General features: G+C 49.4%; 1 protein-coding gene across 1 annotated transcript; it reads right to left on the reverse strand.

The window, feature by feature from the left end:
• Positions 1 to 311: 311 nt before the first annotated feature.
• Orai1 (ORAI calcium release-activated calcium modulator 1) lies at positions 312 to 17,865 on the reverse strand. The gene is made up of 2 exons (XM_004670985.2): positions 17,542 to 17,865; positions 312 to 1,263 (listed from the first exon to the last, which is right to left on the reverse strand). Exons 1-2 carry the CDS (start codon positions 17,863 to 17,865, stop codon positions 658 to 660), a joined length of 930 nt encoding a protein of 309 aa, XP_004671042.1. The 3' UTR covers positions 312 to 657.
• Between the last annotated feature and the right edge of the window lie 305 nt (positions 17,866 to 18,170).

An 18,170-nucleotide genomic window follows, 5' to 3' on the forward strand; every position in this document is an offset into this window, starting at 1 on the left:
AGTTCGTTTGCAGTGGCCTGTAGGCTCTGGTGTGCCATTCTCTCTCTCTCTCTCTTTCCCTGCCTATTTCTGTAGCTCTCAAATAAATAGAAATTTAAAAAAAAAATCTGACCTGAAGGTGTAGTTCAATGACAGCACGCCTGCCTCGCACGGGCTCATCTCCAACAGTGCAGAAGGGAAAAGACATTACTGAGCTCTCCCCCCACGTTCTTGTCTAGAGGCTCACCTGACTGGTAAGCCTTCTCCTGGGGCACCAGGAGAAACTGCATCAGGCATCCCAGGCCCAATAAACACAGACACGAGGAGGTCTATCCCTTGTGAGTACATTTATGTGTTCACACTCACGCACACTTGGCGTTGAATGGGGGACAGGGAGGCTGAGATGGAAAGGACAGGAAGCATCCGGGTGGCACTGGCACAGGGGTGGAGTGGGGACAAAGACAGCATCTGTACCCACGCTGCCCCCCCAACCTCCCAGAGCTGGAAGAACAGGGAGTGCTTATTCTCTTAGAGGAAAGTCTCAAAGTGCAATAATTTTTTTTTAAAGCCTCTTCCCTCCATTCTCTGCTCTTGTGAAGTCCAGCCCCACACACAGGCTGTCCTGGGGACTGGGGCAGGACAAAGTCACGGAAAAAGCTCCAAAGTCCGTGTGGGGACTTAGGCATAGTGGCTGCCGGGCGTTAGGGGGTGGTCCCCTCTGTGGTCCAGCTGGTCCTGTAAGCGAGCAAACTCAGCCAGTTCGTTGAGCTCCTGGAACTGTCGGTCTGTCTTATGGCTGACCAGTGAACGGTAGAAGTGGACAGCAAAGACGATAAAGACCAGGCCGCATGGGACCATGATGGCCGTGGAAGCAATGGCTGCTGCCTGGCCTGGGGTGATGCCACCACTACTGCTTCCGTTGACACTGGCAGCACTGGCCGCAGGGGGCTTGGTGGGGCTTGGCTGGCCTGGCTGTTTCTTGAGGGGCAGGAACTTGACCCAGCAGAGCAGCACAACCTCGGCCAAGAACAGCAGCGTCCCGATGACAGTGGAGAAGGCCCAGGCCAGCTCGATGTGGCGGTGCATGCGCTCATGAGGCGACTCCTTGACTGAGTTGAGGTTGTGCACGTTGCTCACGGCCTCGATGTTGGGCAGGATGCAGGTGCTGATCATGAGTGCGAACAGGTGGACGGCCACCAGCACGGTGGTACAGGCGCTGAAGACGATGAGCAGCCCGGGCGGGTAGTCGTGGTCAGCATCCAGCTGCACCTCCACCATGGCCACCTGCAGGACAGGAGCAGTGGAGTGAGGGGCGCGTGCAAATCCTGCCTCACTCTCTCCCTTCAGACTCTGGGGTCCTGCACCTCTCCTTTGGTTTCTCTAAGCCTCAATTTCTCCTTGTTCATAATGGGAACAACAAAGCCCACTTGTGGAGGCTGGAGGGATGGCTTGAGTATTGAATCTGGAACCCCAGACCTCATGTAAAAACTGGAACCTGCTGGGCGTGATGGCACACATCTCTTTAATCCCAGCATTCAATTGGGAGACAAGAGGTGGGAGGATCACTGTGAGTTCAAGGCCACCCTGAAACAACACAGTGATTCCAGATCAACCTGGGCTAGAAGGAGACCTACCTCGAAAAAATAAAAATCTGGACCCTCATATAAACACCAGACAATAGAACACAATAGAAGGTGGAGATGGAGAATTTCCCAGGAGCTTGCAAACCAGCTAGCCTGACAGCACAGCAGTGGACAATGGACGAGTCTGCCTTAAATGAGGCTGAAAGTAAGGACCAGCCCTAGGAAGTTGTCCTCTGACCTCCATATGCGTGCCGGACCTCCTCCCCACACATACACACACACACGAGCAGAGCTGGCACGGTGGCAAACACCTTTAATCCCAACTCTCAGCAAGTTGAGGGAGAAGGATCACTGTGAAATCAAGGAAGCCTGGCTACAGAGTAAATTCCAGGACACCCTGGCTGGAGTGAGAGCCTACCTTGAAAAAAACAAAACAAAAACAAAAAAAAATCCCACATATACATACATACCAAAAAAAAAAAAAAAAGTAAATTAAGCCAGGTGTGGTGGGGCATGCCTTTAATCCCAGAAAGAAGTGGGAGGATCACCATGAGTTCAAGGCCATCCTGAATTCCAGGTCAGCCTGAGCTACAGTGAGACCCTACCTTGAGCCCTGCCCCCAAAAAACTGAATAAATGAGTATATTAAATAAAGCCCACCTGCTTTGGGTTGTGAAGTAGCAGAAACTACTGGTGAACAAGCTTGAAGGCCAACAGCTGTGTGACTTTGGGAAAGTCACTTCATTCTAGCTAGAAAACAGCTAACAGACTGGAGAGAGAGCTCAGTGGTTAATGGAACTTGCTTGGAAAGCTTGTTGGCCCAGGCTCAATTCCCCAACCACCCACATACAGCTGGATGCAAAAAGTAGCATAAGCATTTGGCCACCCTTAGCCTACATAGTGAATTCCAGGTCAGCCTGGGCTAGTGAGAAAAAGAACAAAAGCTTATGGGAGTGGGGAGATGGCTCAGCAGTTACAGGGACTTGTTTGCAAAGCCTGCCAGCTTGGATTCAATTCTCCAGCCACCCACATAAAGTTGTATACCAAAAGTGACACATGCATCTGGTGGTCTTTTGCAGTGGCAAGAGTTTCCGTACACTTACACACACACACACATAAAGATTTAACAAAAATGCACTCAGGAAGCAGAGGAAGATCAGGAGTTCCATGCTCAGCTACAGTGTGACTTTGAGGCCAACCTGGGCTACATGAAACCTGTCTTCCTCCAGATCCCCAAAAAGCACTAGGGACTGGGGGTGTGGGCTCAGTGATACCGTAGTAGCCAATCATGAATAAGGCTTTGGGGAGGTTGATCCCTAGCACTAGAAAAAAAATTTTTTTTTCCCCCAGGCAGGGTCTCACCCTAGTCCAGTCTGACTTGGAACTCACTCTATAGTCTCAGACTGGCCTCAAACTCAAGGTGATCTTCCTACCTCTGCCCCTCCCAAGTGCTGGCATGTGCCACCACACCCACACCTGACTGAGGTGGGGTTTTTTTCCTTGTTTTTAGATAGAGTCTCACTCTAGCCCAGGCTGACCGGAAATTCACTATGTAGTCCCTACTTCTGTCTCCAAGTACTGGGATGAAAGGCATGGGGTACCACGCCCTGAAGGGTTTTTTAAAAAAAATTTTTTTTTTTTTTTTTAAGTCTGGGGATTGAACCTTGGGCATGCTAGGCAAATGCTCTACCACTGAGCTACATATCCCCAACCTACAAAAAAAATTTTTTTTTAATGTATTAAAACTTTAGGCCAGGAGAAAGAGATACCACCAGTGAAGATACTCAACAGTGGACACTGCAAGCCTTATAATTGGCTGGCCAGCCAGCCCAAATGTGCCAACGGGTACAATAGTGGCACGTCTGTCATGGTGGAAACCAACTGCCCTCCAATTGGACTGGAGGCCTGCTCCATGGGGGGAAACACATCCCTAATACTGAAAATTTGAAACAGGGGTAATCATGAGCCCTAGGAGTGTAACATCTGCTGATGTCTGGATATATGTATATTCTGTGCCTATCAAACTGCCCAGTAAGCACTTTTCTTAATGTTCATACCCTTATATTAACACTACTCTCACTTTGAAGGTAGAGAATCTTCTCTTTTCAGATGGCAGTGAATTTGGGATGACTCAGAAGGTATCATAGTGCTGGAAAGAAATGACTGTTGAATACTGAATAACATCTTGATCACACCTTCCAAGGCTCAGGGTCTAATGTGGAAGAGGTGGCGGAAAGAATGTAAGAGCCAAAGGAAGGGTAGGATTTCATACAAAATGGCCATGACCTCATAGTGCCTGACACTACCTATACAAGACCATCATAAGAGGAGGAAATAATCATGACATCAAAATAAAAGAGACTGATTGAGATGGGAAGGGGTTATGATGGAGAATGGAATTTCAAAGGGGAAAGTGGCGGGGAGGGTATTACCATGGGATACTTTTTATAATCATGTAAAATGTTAATAAAAATTGAGAAAAATAGGGCTGGAGAGATGGCTTAGTGGTTAAGCACTCGCCTGTGAAGCCTATGGACCCCGGTTCAAGGCTCAGTTCCCCAGGTCCCATGTTAGCCAGATGCACAAGGGGGCGCACGCGTCTGGAGATCGTTTGCAGTGGCTGGAAGCCCTGGCGCGCCCATTCTCTCTCTCTCCCTCTATCTGCCTTTCTCACTGTGTCTGTCGCTCTCAAGTAAATAAATAAAAAAATGAACAAAAAAAAATTGAGAAAAATAAAAAATAATTTGAGAAATGTTAAAAAAAATTTAGGCCAGCTGTGATGGTGCATGCTTTTAATCCCAGCATACCTCAAAAAACAAAAACAAACAAAACAAAAATTTTTAGGGCTGGTAGATGGTTTAGTGGTTAAGTCATTTGCCTGTGAAGACCTAGGTTCAATTCCCCTGTACCTATGTAAGCCAGATGCACAAAGTGGCACATACATATGGAGTTTGTTTGCAGTGGAATGGAGGACCTGGTGTACTCATTCTCTCTGTGTCTCTTTCTCAAATAAATAAATAAAATCAACCGGGTATTGTGGCCCACCACGCATTTAATTCCAGCACTTGGGAGGCAGAGATAGTATGACTCTGAGTTTGAGGCCAGCCTGGGACTACAGAGTGAATTCCAGGTCAGCCTGGGCCAGAGGGAAACCCTATGTCGAAAAACCAAAATAAAAAATTAAACAAATATAAATAAAATAAAAATAAACTCAATTACCAACCACCATCCTTGTTGATCCCACACTCTCCCACCCAAACAGGGACTTTCTTTCATGCTCTGCTCTGGGCACAAGGAGTGAAGTGGAAGTTGGAGAAGTAAAGACCCATGTCACACCCAGGTCCATTCTGAGAAAACAGTGCACAGACTGACAAGGAACCAAGAGAGGCTTCCAGGAAGAGAGCAACTCAACCTGGTGCCCCTCTCTTGGCTGGGCAGCCAGCAAGCCTCAAGGCCATTTCCTCCCCCAGCCTCAGGGCTAATGCACTGGCTGTCCCCCAGTTCCCGGAGATCTGAGGGCCTAAGGTCATCTGGGGCATGCTATGAGCCTGTCACCCACTCTTTTCACCTGGGCCTTGCAGATCACCCCCATGTAAAAGGAGCCAGCTCATCATATTTGGGCCAGGAGAAGCGGGTAAGGGGCACAGTGCCAGGGTGTGTGCATGTGGGCTAGAGGGACAGGACAGCAATAGGGGCAAAGCCACACCAAGGATTTTGTTTTTGTTTTTGTCATGCTACATGGCCCAGGCTACCCTTGAGCTTGCAATCCTCTTGCCTCTGCTTCACCAGTGTAGATCACAGGCCTGCATCACTTTGTCCAAGGAAAGTGACGATAAAAGTGCCTGTGAGGGCTGGTCTCAGTGTATGTACTCTTATAGCCACCCCCAAGCCCTGCTCCCCCATAGGAAGGGGATGGCTCCTTCCTTTCCCACCAGCTCTCCCCCTGCAGCCTTTCTTAGGCCGCATGACTGGCGAATTCCTTCACCTGTGCCTGTCTCCACACCAGCAGATTAGGAGTAATGGTGCACGCTTCAGAGGAGTTGTGAGGACTGAGATTAATCCACGTGAAGCACTTGCTGCCTGGGATACAATTAACTAAAAGTGGGTTTGAAATGCCCAGGAACATCTCATCATCCCCCCCCCCCATGAACTCCTCCGACGGGTTCCCACCCCAATGCCGGATGGCGAGAAGCTCAGCCAGAGAGACGCAGGCCAACAGCCAATCCGGCTCCCACACCTGGAGCACCCCCGTCTCTCTGTGAGGCCTTGGGCCAGACCCTCCCTGTGTGAAGGAGGGAATGTTGAGATTAGGGTCACAGTGGAAAGTAGGCCTTTGAGATATGGGAAAAGGGGTGTGCCCTCTTGTTCAAAGAGCCAGGTTTATCAATAGGATATACAGATTTTTGCCTTAGAATTTCCACAAATGGCAAGAGTATGTACTTTTCTGCCTGACAGTTTATAAAACATTTCAAGTTCATATAAATTTGGGGCAGTGCCATGGGATTTTTGACCATTATTTAAAGATCACTAGTGGCCTAATGCCAACCCCGAGAATTCTTGTTCTGTGCGGGCAAGGGAGCTGGGCATCTAAGCACATTCGGGTCAGGGACACAGGGCACAGGGCAAGCCACACCTTGAGACTCCCTAGTCTCTGTCCCCAGGCCTGCCCACAACTGGAAAAAGCAGGGCACCCTCAGAAAACACCTCCTGCTACCTCCCCACCCCCACACTTCCTCTTCCTGTTTTGGCCTGCTGTCCTGGAACCTGAAACCCGAAAAAGGAGAGGCTGCACCCAGGCTGCCCCAGGTCTACCAGCCATTTACCCACTCCCAGACAATGTCCTGAACTGCTATGTGTGTGTCAGGCACTGGGAGTGATGGCATGGCTTGTTTGCTGTATACAGGTAACTCCCAACCTGTTCCCCTCCAGGTACTTCCCCTGCATCCCAGCCACTCCCTGGGGGCCAGTTATATTGCTCTCTGCAGAGCTTTAAGCACACAGAGCCACAACACACAGCTGGTTGTGAAACTGTGACCTTGGACAAGTGTTTCAAGTTTTCTGTGTCCTAGGCCTTGTATCCGTAAAATGAGGGCATTCTTACTGTGGGTCTGAGGACCCAGAGTTAATGGACATAAAGCCTTCTTCTCCCCCCAGGCCCAGCCTGACCTGGAATTCACTATGTAGTCTCAGGGTGGCCTCGAACTCATGACAATCTTCCTACCTCTTCCTTGCCAAGTGCTAGGATTAAATGCATGCACCACCATGCCCGGCTCAGAAAGCCCTTTGAACAGATGTGGCAAATGATAAACTTTTAAGTTATCAATGATTCTTAGTATTATTTGGGTAGGTTGAGAATATAGCTTAAGGCAGCTTGCCTAGCGGTGTGAGTGGCACATCCCTTTAATCCCAGCATTTGGGAGGATTGCTGTGAGTCTGAGACTACAGAGTGAGTTCTAGGTCAGCATAGGCTAGAGCAAAAAACCAAAAATAAATAAAAAGAAAGAGAGAGAGTTTGCCTAGTATGGTGAGGCCCTTGGTTCCATTGCTAGCAACACGTATACACACACACACACACACCATTATTCCTTTGTAAATATGGAAACATTCAGGGAGGTGGGCTCAACTATGAAAAGGGAGTTACTCTTGGGGAGGGGACTTGAACTCATAGCCACACTAAAGCCTGTGTACAATGGAAGTCATAGCATGCTTCCCTCATATGGTGACTGAGAAGGTTAAATGAGGTTCTGATCACAGGAGAAGCTCAATAAATCTTAGGGAGAAAAGCATAGCCCGAAGCGGAAGAGTCTGCAGGAGGAACAACTCCCAAAGCCTGCCCTTGCACTCTGCTCTTTACTAGGGGCCAACCCCATTCTGAAACACCCGCCCCAGCACTGGAGCTGGAGGGAGACTGCTCTCCAAGGAAGGGGAGGGCTCATTGAACTCATCTACCATTCCTGGAAGGCCAACCACACAGGCTGGCTATATGTATCGCTGCACATGTGGGGCCAAGTTCAAGGTCACAAGGCTGCATACAAGAAAGGCCTCTGAGTGAGAAGGGGCAGTTGGCATAAATCATGGATTCTGATGAAAACTGTTCTGTGCAGGCGTAAGATCACTGCTTTTTTTCCAGGATGTTTCCTGCTTGGGATATGTTCCCCAGGGTGGGGTGAGTAAAGTGGGGGGGGGGGCGCTTGTAGAATCTGGCAGCTGACTCCCAGGGCTCCAGTGGAGTCTCAGATCACATCAGATCAGATTGCATACAGCTTTGCAAGGTAAATATAGCCCCAGAGCAGGGCCCTTAGCCCAAAATAAACAGCTCCCTGCCAGTCACCAGCCTTTATGAACGTGGCCACACAGAGCCTGAGGGGGTGAGATCACCAGCCCCACCATCTCATACCCCACCTGAATGCCAACCACCTCTATTACTTCCCATGATGGGCTCCATGGAGACCCTGAGCCTTGGAAGTCCTGGTCTTCCAAGATAGCCCCCTTTCATCACAGGCCCAACCCCTGCATCCGCAGTTGGAAACACGACTTTTCCTCTCCCCAGTTCAGGCCTTTTCTCCAGTTCATTGTCCTCCTGGCCTCCGACCTTCCCCCTCCTTGGATCCTGTTCTAGCCCAGGTTAACCTAGAATTCACAGATATCCTCCTACCTCTGCCTCCCAAGCACTAAGACTAAAGATGTGTACTGCCTGGCCAGTCCATTCTTTTTTCTTTTTCTTTTTTTTAAAGCTTGAGGTAGGGCCTCACTCTAGCCCAAGCTGAACTGGAACTCAGGGATCCTCCTCCCTCAACCTCCTGGGTGCTGGGATTAAAGAAAGGTATGTATACCACATCTGGTACCCATTCATTTCTTTTTTCTTTCTTTCTTTCTTTTTTGAGGTAGGATCTCACTAGAGCCCAGGTTAACCTGGAATTCACTATGTAGTCTCAGGCTGGCCTCAAACTCATGACAATCCTCCTTCCTCGGGCTCCAGAGTGCTGGGATTAGAGGCGTGCGCTACCAAGCCCGGCCCCATTCATTCTTATAGGAGGTAGATAGCTGGGGCCTTGGGAAGATTCCTGAACCTCAGTCGTATGGGCTCACCTGAGCTGTCTGGGTCTGTTAGCCCCATGTCAAATGCAAACCAACAGTTGAGAGAGAGTGTGAGTGCAATCCAGTGGTTTACAAACTGTTGACCACAGCAGTCCAGTACTCCAAATGTTTCTATAAATAGACATGCACAATCTTACGCAACAGAAACAAAAGTTCCCCCAAAGAACTCATTCTTGAATACAGCTCTTCTTACAAGACACTGCCTGCTGCTGCTCTATTCCATTCCGTTCCCTTCCATTCTGGGGACTTTAGATAGGGTCTTCCCGCATCAGCTTCCAGAGTGCCGAGATCACTGGTATGAGCTACATGTTTGACTCTTTCTTTTGCATTTTTTTTTTTTTTTTTTTTTTTTTAGGAGAAGGAGAGAGAATTGGTGCACTAGCCACTGCAAACAAACTGCAGATGTGTGTGCTACCTTGTGCACCTGGTTTTATACGGGTACTGGGATTTGAACCTGGGTCCTCTGGCTTCACAGGCAAGTGCCTTAACCTCTAAGGCATCTCTGCAGACCTCATTTCTTTTTCTTTCTTTGATGTCTTACTCTAACCCAGTCTTAGGGTGGCCTGGAACTCAAGGCAGTCCTCCTACCTCTGCCTCCCAAGTACTGGGATTGAAGGTGTGTGCTACCGCTCCCGGCTCTTTATTTTTAAGATGGGCTCATATATAAATATATGGCCCAGAACTCTTATGTATCCCACGCGGGCCTTAAAGTCATGAGCCTCTCAAGTGCCAGTGCCTGCCTCAAACCTTTTTTTTCTTATGGTGCTGGTGATCAAACCCAGAGCCTTGTATATAACAGGCTCTACAGGGAAGCTATACCCCTACTCATCCTTCAGCTCCTCCCTCTCAGGCTGGCCTACAGCTTAATATGCAGCCTGGGAAAACCTTAAACTCCTGGTCCTTCTTTTTTTTTTTTTTTTTTTTTTTGGTTTTTTCGAGGTAGGGTCTCACTCTAGCCCAGGCTGACCTGGAATTCACTATGGAGTCTCAGGGTGGCCTTGAAGTCACGGCAATCCTCCTACCTCGGCCTCCTGAGTGCTGGGATTAAAGGCGTGCACCACCACGCCCGGCTCTCCTGGTTCTTCTGTCTCCACCTTTTGAGTCCTGGGGTTAGAAGCATGTGCCACTATATCCAGCTTCCTTTTAACCTTTCTATTTATTTTTTGAGGTAGAATCTCACTCTAACCTAGACTGACCTGGAACTCAAAGCAATCCTACCTCTGCCTCCAGAGTGCTGTGATTTAAAGGTGTGTACCACCATGCCTGCCTTTCTATTTTTTACTTATTTTTTTCAGTCTTTTAATTTTTTTTGGGGGGGGGGGTCTTAGAGGTGGTGTCTTGCTGTAGCCCAGGCTGACCTAGAAGTCATTATGTAGTCTCAGGTTGGCCTTGAACTCACAGCCATCCTCCTACCTAAGCCTTTCTATAATGCTGGAATTAAAGGCGTGTGCCACCACACCTGGCCCCTACAAATATTTTTATTATTTATTTGCAGAGAATAAGAATGAGCACATCAGGGCCTCTTGCCCTGCAAATGAACTCCAGACATATGTGCCACTTTATGCATCTGGCTTTATGTGGATACTGAGAAACTGAACCTGGGTCATCAGGCTTTACAAGCCAGTGCCTTGAACCATTGAGCCATCTCTCAGACCCTGTGTGTGTGTGTAGTTTTTCAAGGTAGGGTCTCACTCTAGCCCAGTCTGACCTTGAATTTACTACCTAGTCTCAGGCTGGTGTCAAACTCATAGCAATCCTACTTCTGCCTCTGCAGTGCTGTGATTAAAAGCATACACCACCACACCTGGCTCAGCTTTCATTTTTATGGATGCTTATAATGCCATTACACTTGATTAGAACACATACATCATTTGTCAGAATGCAAACAATAAGGCTAGTGCTAAAAACTTGCTAGGATATGTACACAAGGGATTGGAAACTGGGCATGGTGCTGCACACCTTTAATACCAGCGCTCAGGAGGCACAGATAAGAGGAGCACTGCGAGTTCGAGGCTAGCTGGGAACTATAGAGTTCCAGGTCAGCCTGGGCTAGAGTGAGACCCTACCTCGAAAAACCAAAAAAAAAAAAAAAAAAGAAAAAGGTTAGAGACTGGGGGCTGGGAAGATGGCTCAGTTAAAGGCGCATGCCTTCAAATCCTGCTGGACTGGGTTCAATTCTCCAGCCATCCATATAAGCCATATGCAAAAAGTGGGTCAAGCATCTAGTGTTCCTCTGCAGTGTCAAGAGATCCTAGTGTGCCCACTACAACACACATACATGTAAGTAAATAAAAGACTGAAGGACCAAAGTTCAGACCAGAGGTTGCTCAACAAGAACCCTCAGGATATAATTTTTGTAAATAAAGTTTTATTGGCACACACACTCATTAATCATACCCATTAATTTGCATATAGTGTAGGGCCAATGGCAGAATGGAATAGTTACTTGGGAGAACACATTGCCTGAAAGAGAAAGTTGGCTGGCCCTTGGATTAGACCAATACCTTATTTTTATTTATTTATTTTTTTCTGAGGTAGGTTCTTGCTCTAGCCAAGCTGACCTGGAATTTACTATGTAGTCTCAGGCTGGCCTCAAACTTAACAGTGATTCTCCTACCTCTGCCTCCAAGTGTTAGGATTAAAGGTGTGCACACCCAGATTTATTTATTTATTTATTATTACTTTTTATAGTCAGGGTCTTGGTCAAGCCTTCACCTCCCAAGTGCTGGGGTTGATTACAGATGTACTGGTGTACTGGTACTAAACCGGGTTTTTATTTTTTATTTATTTTTATTTATTTATTTATTTATTTTGGTTTCTTGAGGTAGGGTTTCACTCTAGCCCAGGCTGACCTGGAATTCATTATGTAGACCCTATCTCAAACCACTCCCCCCTATTAGTCTGAGGTGTCCCTTTAGGGGGGCCTGTTAAAGGACCATTAGATGTCCTACCAGAGAGAAACCTGTTGACTAACTTTATATCCAGTGTCCTTCCTCCACCAGGACTCTATCCACCACTACCCCCAAAACAGATCACTATAGCACCGCCTTGCAGCTTACTTAAAAGAGTTTTCCGGGCTGGAGAGATAGCTTAGCGGTTAAGCACTTGCCTGTGAAGCCTAAGGACCCCGGTTCGAGGCTCGGTTCCCCAGGTCCCACGTTAGCCAGATGCACAAGGGGGCGCACGCGTCTGGAGTTCGTTTGCAGAGGCTGGAAGCCCTGGCGCGCCCATTCTCTCTCTCCCTCTATCTGTCTTTCTCTCTGTGTCTGTCGCTCTCAAATAAATAAATAGAAAATATTTAAAAAAAAAAAAAAAAGAGTTTTCCTTTGACAGCCAGGGACCCAGCAAGGGGAGGGCTGCTCACTGTTCCAAGTTGAAAATTCTAGGAACATGCCACAGACACTTGCAAAGTTGTACAAAAGGTTCCTCTGCTGGGCAGACAGCACCCTCCTCTTAGGACATGGAGCAAAGTTCCATTTATACGACTCGCATGCAGAATGGGGCATGACTGCAAAGGCACAGTTATCAACCAGCTAAGGGGTAAGAGAAAAGGCTCCAAGTGAGATGCAGCAGAGCCTAAGCCCTGCTCTGGTGGGCGACCTGAGCCTCTGGGTCCCTGCTTTCCTGTCCACATCTCATCGCTCAGGTGCTATTGTGAGGATAAAACAAAAAAGAAAAGGGTTCAGATTCATGCCTGGCACAATAGGGCTCAGTAAATGCTAAGCACCTTCCTCATCACTATTACAGATTTTATACAACTGCCCTGTCCACAATCTTTGACAGTTTCCTGAACAGTCAATCAAGGCCTGCAATTGTGTGGGGGTTTGGGGGGGTGTTCTGTTTTTGTTTTTTTGAGGTAGGGTCTCACTCTGGCCCAGGCTGACCTGGAATTCACTATGTAGTTTCAGGCTACCCTAGAACTCACAGCAATCCTCCCACCTCTGCCTCCCAAGTTCAGGGATAAAAGGTGTGCGCCACCACTCCTGGCTTTTCTCTTTCCCCACAGGGTTTTGATATGTGGCACAATGCTAGTTATACTAAACTCATTTTTCCCTAAGAACCTATCCAAGCCTAACTCCACCATTGTCAAGGCTCAGCTGGAATCGCATTCTTCTAACTCAGCCAACCCTTAGAAAGTAGCCCGATGCCATGGAAACAAGAGTTAGCAAGTTTCTTGGATACTTAGGTAATATAAATGGCATGCAAATACTAACTCAAAGAACCCTTACACCAATGTAGTTGATGATATTATCACTTCATCTTTTGTTTTGTTTTTTAAGGTAGTATCTCACTCTAGCTAAGGCTGACCTGGAACTCACCATGTAGTCTCAGGCTGGCCTCGAACTCATGGAGATTGTCCTACCTCTGCCTCCCGAGTGCTGGGATTAAAGGGATACACCACCACAACCAGCTTTAAAATATTTTTATTTATTTGTAGGCATAGAAAGATAGGGGAGAGAGAGAGAGAGAATGGGCTTACCAGGCCTCCAGCCTCGGCAAACAACTCCAGATGCATTCACCACTTTGTGTATCTGGCTTTACGTGGATACTGGGGAAATCAAACCCAGGCTGGCAAACTTTGCAAGCAAGCATCTTTTATCACTGAGCCATCTTTCCAGCCCCCCAAACTTCATCTTATAGACACGGGAACTGAGGCCCAGGGAGGCTAAATGACTTCCCCAAGGTTTCAATCTTAAGAGGCTGAGCAGTGACTATAACCCAAGTTGACTGCACTCCTGCTTTGCTCCACTACACTAGAGCTTTTCAACTTTGTCCTCCTAACACTCTCCAATGCTTGCTCTCTTCCTGTGCCTGTCATAGGTTGAGTGTCCCAGCCAAGTGACCTCAGGAAAGTCACTTTTCTGGGATGACCATGCTAGCCGGAAGATGTAAGACGGCATGCGTGGAGCACTCCGCAGCGCGGCTGAGCCCCGCACGAGAGCCCCTCAGCCCCTGCAGTCATGGCTGCTCCTGCAGATGAGCAGCGGTAGTAACTTCTGAACTCTGAGCGTATCACTAACACTCAACAGTGTCTCATGACTTGCACATTTCCTTCCAACTCAATTTCACAGAAATCCCAACCAACTTCTGAGCCTGCTCTGGAACCTGGAACAAAAGGGGGCTTGCAGGCAGAGAACTTGAGGAGGTAGATAATCCAAAAATAATTGATCCCAGGTCATGAAAAGCATTTTGTTTACAGCCACAGGCTGACCTTCCCAACTATCATCCTCTTAGGCTAATGTTACAGTCTTGTACTCCCCAGCAGACAAGACTGTATATGCACTTGCCACTACTCCTACACAAGAGAGGGTCTAGCCCTGGCTAGATGCCCACTGCTGAGTGGTAACCTGAGGCACGGGTGACACAAAGCAAGGCCTCCAAGGATACCTTTAGCTCCAGGGGTACTGCAAGGCACAGATCATGTTTTATCCCAATCCCCTCCTTTTGTATCTGTTGGGACTGGCTGTAAAAGTGCTGTCAGTTGGGGCTGAGGAGATGGCTCAGTGGTTAAAGACATGCTTACAGAACCTGACGGCCCAAGTTCAATTCTCCAGTGTCCATATACAGCCAGATGTATGTGTGGCACGTGTGTTTGGAGTTTGTTTGCAGCAGCACTAGGCCCTGGTGCACCCATTCTCATTCTCTCTGCTTGCAAATAAATAAAAATATTTAAATAAATAAATAAGTGCTGTCAGGGACAAGAACTTTGTCTGCAGACCAGAGAGGGGTCAGGGTACATCATAAGATACCGAAATCCTTCATTCCTTCAGAGGCCCAGCATGGCCTTATGAATGAATTCTCACATATAAGCCAAGGGAAGCATAATCTTCCCACCTGTGTTAAGAATAAGAAAACTGTCTTCAAAGAACATGGAGGCTCACACCTTCGATCCCAGCATTCAGCAGGCTGTCAGTGCCAGCCTGTGCTACAGAGTGAGTTCCAGGTCATCTTGGGCTAGAGTTGAGACCCTGCTTCAAACAAAACAAGAGGAAAAGGCACCTGCTCCAGATGCTCTGGCCTATCACCAGCATGCCATCACAGGTACCCAGGTACCAAGTCTTTGCACCATGAAGTTCAGTTTCTCTCAACCCTACCAGGCTTTTGGGGAGACTTGTAGGTAAACTTGGCATTTTAGGCAACTCTCCTACTCCTGGAGATCAAAGGTCCCATCAGATCCTCCAGTTTTCCAGGTCTATTGAAAGGAAACCCTCTGGGGGCAGGAAGCTGGTTGTGCTGACTCACAGACCAAGAGTAATTCAGGAAACTTGTCACTCGGTTACCATGGCATCAGGGCAGCCAGGCACCCCTTCCTCTCTGTGGCTCACTCACTCAAGGGCTGGGTGTCAGCAGCAGAGGTGGACATGGTCAGACCTAAGAATCCCAGATCTCTCACTTCGATTTCTATGACTGTACCACCTCGACCATGTCTGATGTCAAGTTAAGCAGGTCCAGCCTGGTTGGGAGAATTCCAACTTTGAAACAAATGCAATTAGTTATCCTTTTATCTGCTGCCCAGAATGGAGGCTGTCCTGGAGTCCAATACTTTGCAGCCTGAAGATTCTCGTTCCTAGGATTCTAGTTGCCACTGGTGGAATAGAGGACACATCTCCAACCAGGCTGAGGAAAACAGAGGTCCCAAAGAGACGGTGCAAGGGAGCCAAAACCTAACTAAGGCAACTCAGGCTGCCTCAGCCTCCTGACTTCCCCAACTGATTTTAGCAAGAGGAAGAAGCTTGTTTTCTTGGGGAGAAAGAACATGGAGGTATTCAGGTGCCCCCCTCTGCTGCCTTTCCGGGGGTGTGCAGGGGTCTGGGCAGCTATGATTGAGCCCAAGGGAAAGGAAACCCAGAGTGCTGCAGGGAAAAACATACTACTTCTGACTCCCCTGACCCCAGGGTGTAAAACTTTCTTTGGCTTTGGAAGAAACTTCTTGGCTTCATTTCTCATTCCCTAGGTCTGGTCCTACCTGTCCCTTGTAGAACACCGATCAGAGCCACCATACGTCACAATGGCATACAAGATCTAGATGTTGCCTAAACCGGGTTCGAATCCTTGTCCACTGGACTAGCTGTGCATCCTTGGGAAAGGCCTTTATCAAAAATTAAATGGAGGGTTGGAAAGATGGCTTAGCGGTTAAGCGCTTGCTTGTGAAGCCTAAGGACCCCGGTTCGAGGCTTGATTCCCCAGGACCCACGTTAACCAGGTGCACAAGGGGGTGCATGCATCTGGAGTTTGTTTGCAGTGGCTGGAGGCCCTGGCACGCCCATTCTCTCTCTCTCTCTCTCTGTCACTCTCAAATAAATAAATATAAACAAAAAACATTTTAATTAAATGGACTGCTAAGGAGTGAGTGAGCTGGCACAGTTCTCGCTGTTCTTACATTCTTCCAGCACAAGGCAGAGAGAGTGACTTTTTAGGATTGGGAATGACAACAGAATTTCACAAGTTTTGCCTGAACTAAATACTAGACAGCTGTGCCTTTATTTATTTATTTTTTTTTTGGGGGAGACAAAGTCTTGCTATGTAGTCCTGGCTGATCTAGAACTCACTAAGTTGGCCATGAGTCCATGGGCAATCTTCCTGCTTCTGCCTCCTGAGTATCCAACACCACACTCAGCTCTCCCTCTCCCGTGCTCTCTCACTCATCTCCTATTAGCGGTTCCCTCAACTTAATTCACAAAGGAGGAGAAACTTCTGAACAGCAGTCATTTACCATCTCAGAAATCCATGCCCAGGGAGAGGAAGAGGGGAGGCAGAAGGGAGGGGAGAGGGAGAGATTTGCTTCAGGTCACAGGCAGCAAGCGCAAGTCCGAGGAGTACGGAAGGGGTGCTTTCTGATCTACCCTTTCCTAGCCTTTCCACTGGGGCCCAGCGCACTGAGTCTGTAAAGCATACAGGCGGCACTGGCCCACTTTTTTTTTTGGGGGGGGGCGCAGATCAAGGGGGAAGACCCAAACACTCTCGCTTCCCAAGTAAACACCAAGGGTGTAACCACTCCCTTCCTCAAGGCCAAAGGGCTTAGCTAATGCATGGGGGAGAAGTGCTGGAGCAGGCAGACCCCCACTGACGCTGGCTCATGTCACTAAGTGTGACAATAATGTAGCTGTTATGTAGTGCCCTGCCCCAGAGAAATTCCCAGAGTTACTTGGGGAGCCTAACCTGCACCCTTCCCGGCCCCACCCTGCACAGGCTTCTAATACTAGTTTCTTGGGGGAGAGGGGAGGAAAACAAGCACACCCCTTAGTCAGGCAGGAACCCCTTCGAGGGGAACATGTCCCACCCTCCTCCCCCACACCCAGTGACTCAGTGGCAAGTTTCTGGAGAGAAACTGGGGTGGGGAGTGTTTGTCAACCCCCAGACTGCTTAGATTCTTGGAAAATGCGGTGGTGTAAGGGAAAAGAAAAAAAAAAAAAGTGTCCGGAAATCCCTTCATTATCACATAAAGCAATCTGGCCTCAGGTGTGGGGACCCAAGACAGCTCTCCCCATCTTGTGACACTTGTCCCAAAATAGGCCAAACCCTTTGAGTCCTTCTTTCTTCCCCACTCCCAACACATGTGAGACTGTCTTCTTACACATCTAACTTGGGGAACAACATTCTTTCCGCCCCTTCCACTTTTGCTGCAGCAAGCTGTCCGTCAGAAAACATCTGAACCCCCCAAGCCTGTATACAGTGCCACGGTCTGTCACTGCCCCCGCCATCGGCTGGCCCCACTCGCCCGCTCATCTCTGCCTCCCTCCCAGCGCCCCACGACGACTTATGCCAGCTCTTCTCAACCCGGCCCGCCCAGCCCGCTGCCCAGCGGGTCCCGTCGGGGCTGCGGCGGGAGTGGCTGGGACAGGAAAGGGGGGCAGGGCAGGGCAGGAAGGGGCCGAGCTCACCATAGCGAAACCGGAGAGCAGAGCCGAGGTCCGGCTGGAGGCTTTGAGCTTGGCACGGCTCAAGTAGAGCTTGCGCCAGGACAGCGCCTGCATGGAGTGTTCGTTGAGGCTCATCACCTCGGAGTAACTCGGGCCGATCCAGTCCGGGTAGCTGACGGCGGGCGGCGGCGGCGGCGGCGGCGGCGGCGGGGCCCCCGAAGGCTCCCCGTCCCCGCTGTGGCGGCGGCTCCGGCGGCTGCCGCTGGTGGTGCTGCCGCCGCTCACGGGAAGCTCCGGGTGGCTGCTGCTGCTGCTGCTCGGGGGCGGGCCCGGCTCTGGATGCATGGAGCACGCGGACGCAGGCTCGGCCGGCGCGGGGACAGCGGCCCCGGACTCGCGGCACCTCGCCCCGCCGGCCTCCCACGCGGGCCCGGTCTCACCCGGCTCGCCGTACCAGACCGAGAGGTCGAGCGAGTGGCAGCAGCTCCACCGCCCAGGCCGCCCGCTCAACTCCCAAACCCACCGGCGGCCGCGGCGTGAGCCTGCGCACCGACGGCCGTCCGGGTCCCCGGCCTGGACCCTCGGCGCGCACCACGATTGGTCGCTGTCCGCGGCTCGTTTGCATATCCCCACCCACCCGGACGCTCCGC

The sequence above is a fragment of the Jaculus jaculus genome, chromosome 13 (assembly GCF_020740685.1).
Source record: "Jaculus jaculus isolate mJacJac1 chromosome 13, mJacJac1.mat.Y.cur, whole genome shotgun sequence".
NCBI lineage: Eukaryota > Metazoa > Chordata > Mammalia > Rodentia > Dipodidae > Jaculus > Jaculus jaculus.